Source organism: Sinocyclocheilus grahami, unplaced genomic scaffold, assembly GCF_001515645.1.
Source record: "Sinocyclocheilus grahami isolate Dianchi unplaced genomic scaffold, SAMN03320097.WGS_v1.1 scaffold507.1, whole genome shotgun sequence".
Classification (NCBI taxonomy): Eukaryota; Metazoa; Chordata; class Actinopteri; order Cypriniformes; family Cyprinidae; genus Sinocyclocheilus; species Sinocyclocheilus grahami.
The window spans coordinates 941,913-945,455 of record NW_015505686.1 but is presented as its reverse complement, the minus strand read 5'-3'; the positions used below and the strand labels follow the sequence as shown (position 1 = coordinate 945,455).

The following is a 3,543-nucleotide window of genomic DNA, read 5'->3' as shown; positions in this document are numbered from 1 at the left end:
CTGCAGCTTTTACTTTCGTTTTGTGTTTGTTTATTTATTTTAAAAATTTGTTTTATGTTTAAATGTTCGCCGGTTCTTGCCTCCTTCTTCCCTGAACTACGAACTTTGTTACATAAAACTTTAATAGATAGCCTAAATAAACAAACACAACACGAAAGTAAAAGCGGTAGCCCCTCACAGACGACTGCCGCATAAAACATAATTGCTGGTTTCATGGTACGATTTTCTCACTATTTTTTTTTTACAAAATGAAATTTGGAATGTAAAAAGTGTCCTTTCGTTATTTCTCAGATAAAATGCTGCACATTTCTTTGTGAAATTTAAATATCTTATGTCAAATAACAAAAAAATAAATTGAAATTTTAAAACAAATCCCAAATTAAATATATAGCATTTCCTTGGTTACCACTGTAAACAATGCAGCGCTGCGCTTATAAACACTACTTCACTATGCATTATACAGAGGCAAGATGAAAATGTATGTTTAATTCTTACCGCGTTATGCTTTTAGAGGTGAAGGCACTAATGAGCCACTGAATGTCCAGAATCTTAAACGGAAAAAGCACCAGATGGGTGGAGTTGTCCAAGTCCATGACGCTTTCAGGATACATAATTCGGTGAGTCGTCTTTAACCCTACATCCTTCTCATAACCTTCTGTCGGCCCTTTATTTATCCTGAGAGAAATACACAAACCAGATTGAGGTGTGCATGATATTCTGATGAAAAGCCTTTAAGTTATTTTTAAAAAATTGTTTAAATCATCTTTTCCACATCTGAAATCACCTGGTCTAATGTGATCTCATGACTCAAGGCATTCGATCACAGCCTCGGTCGATAAATGCACGACGACATATCCATTCCATCGATACTGATGCTTCATTATTCTCTAAACTCTCACTAACTTGAAAAGTGAAAGTCAATCAGTAATATAATCTCATTTACTACCTTATGACAAAGTCATGAAGATCTATTAGAGGCCCATAATGGGATCCCAGAAGGTTCCCAGAGTTTCCCACCACAGCACAAGTTCTGCAGCGATCTGGTCCGGCATCTGAGTAGTGCTCTTTATCGGGGAAGAGCGAAAACAGCTGATCTACCACCTTTGTGTAGTTGCTGGTATTTGGTACAATTTGTAGCCCCTGTGATATTATTAAATAAGTTAGCATCAAAAGTAGGTATAATATCCACTCCTGTAAAAATGTTATAGTAGTGTACTATTTCAAGAGGTTTACATGCCTTATGTTTATTGTGAATTAATTATACCAGGGCTAGTTGTCACAAGATCTTTATCGCCAAAACCATAAGGTTTTTAGTGAAAAGTCAAATTACATGCTTGATTTCTCTAGCAGTGTTTTCTATGTTGGCCTTAAACATCTGGTTTAAAATTAGGATAATTTCTATGGATAATTAAATTTTTATGGCAATTGTCTGCCCATATGCTGTATATTTCTATCATATTTCGATCAAAAATGGTGGAGACGTGATATTAAGATTAGTCAACATTTAATCAGTATTTCAGTTAGTCAACATTTGTATTTCAAATAAATGCTGTTCTTTTGAACTTCCTATTAATCAAAGAATCCTGAATAGAAATGCATCACTGTTTCCACAAAAATATTAAGCAGCACAACTGCTTTCAACATCGATACTAAAAAGAAATGTTACTTGAGCAGCAACTTAGCATATTAGAATGATTTCTGAAGGATCATGTCATGTAACACTTACGACTGGAGTAATGATATTGAAAATGTAGCTTTGCATCACGGGAATAAATTACATTTTTAAATATATTGCAATAGAAAACAGCTATTTTAAATTGTAATGTAATTCTACAATATTACCGTTTTTACTGCATTTTAGACCAATGCAGCCTTGGTCAGCAAAACAGACTTCTTTCAAAAACATTAAACAAATCTTACCAACCACAAAGCCACAAAACCAAGTAAAGTTAGTAAATGCTGTATATTTATTTTTCAGCAATCTTTCTTACCTTCCACCACCTGGAGACGCTTGCATGTAATACACTGTTGGTGCTGTTGAGCAGAAGTGGTACATTGGGGTTGTATCGCTTTCCAAACCAGTCACTATTTCCTCTGTCCGCCACGCATATGTGGCACGCACAAGGAGATCTTTGGTCAAAACCGTTGGTCAAAACCAACAAAGAGTTTTGAAAGTACAGAAGTAACAAGATGATAGTGGAGCTCAAGAGTGCGGTCATGTAACGGCGATGTTTCAGTAGTAAAACCACCATCTTTACATCAGTGTTGTTTGAGGTTTTGTCACTTCAACCTGAAATATAAAAGACCTATCGAGGGAAAGAGAGTGGTTTATGTTGAGATGCTAAAGAGACATGATATGGTAACAGCTCTGAATACAATGTGTATCACTGCACTAGCAAATACTATCTTAAGATATTGTGAATATTCACAATAGAGCATCTCATTGCTTAAAGGGATAGTGCATCCAAACTGAATAAAATGTAATAACTGAAGAATGGCACAGCAGTTTTAAAAGGAGTTTTAAAATTAGTTTAGTTTTAAAGATGATATTTGGTAACCAAACAGTTTGTGGAAATCCCATCGACTTCCATAGAATGGACAAAAATAAAAAATAATATGGAAGTGGGACCAGATAACTGTTTAGGCTACCAGCATTCTTCAAAATATTCCACAGAAGAAAGTAAGTCATACAGGTTTGGAAAGACATAAGGTGACTAAATGATGACAAAAAAAATTTTTTTTGGGTGACTATCCCTATTACCAAAACTGACTGCAATGCCGTTCTTCATTTTGTATCAAGAAATTAAACAAAATAATATAGGTAAACAGATGCTTTTTATATATCCATAAATTAAAACAAACTTTTATATATTAAATTGATTATATAGCTTTATATAGCAGAATACATACCAATTTTAATTTTTTATTATTATAATTTTTCTTTAAAGGTGGCTACAGCTTATAGAAAAATAACCCGCACTGGTTCATCAAAGCATCCATATATACAAGTCTACATGTTACCGATAGTTTTTGTAAGGTGTTGTAGATCACGATTATGGGTGATTTTTTTTAACGGATTCATAAAACGAATTTTCTCAAAAAACTCACTTACTGAAACTGACTTACCTAGCCTATACTATGGAAGGAGCCTTGAAGGTGTATTTCAGAGACTCCTCAACATACTGGCACGGTGTCAAAGCTTGGTTTATTAGAATGACTGCTGATGGTTTGTAAGGACTGGAGTAACTTAACCTGGATTTTATTGGCAGTTTAGCAGTAAGGAGGAGTTTATATGTGACTCCCTCTAACGTCAGTTTATCCACCTGGGGTTTAATTACGGCACATGACAATGCACAATCCTTCCCGAAAATTTGCATTTCTAGAGGGATTGTCAATAGTTATGTAATTGAGGCTTTTTTTGTATGTAAATGAGCCGGACGGACTTGTTCCACAGTTGCGCACGCGATGTTCTAAAAATGCAGCGCTCAAGTTAAAAGAAGTTCAGCTTTAAAAAAAACAAACTAGTCTCTAGAACGTTTTTTT

The 3,543-nt window shown here is 34.7% G+C and overlaps 1 protein-coding gene across 1 annotated transcript; it reads right to left on the bottom strand.

Annotated features, from left to right (window-relative positions):
* Positions 1 to 495: 495 nt before the first annotated feature.
* On the bottom strand, positions 496 to 3,241 carry LOC107554575 (CMP-N-acetylneuraminate-beta-galactosamide-alpha-2,3-sialyltransferase 1-like; the record flags this gene model as incomplete). The annotated part of the gene is made up of 4 exons (XM_016237137.1): positions 3,127 to 3,241; positions 1,992 to 2,306; positions 947 to 1,140; positions 496 to 675 (listed from the first exon to the last, which is right to left on the bottom strand). Coding segments are annotated over exons 2-4 (635 nt in total), but the record flags the coding sequence as incomplete, so codon positions are not given.
* Between the last annotated feature and the right edge of the window lie 302 nt (positions 3,242 to 3,543).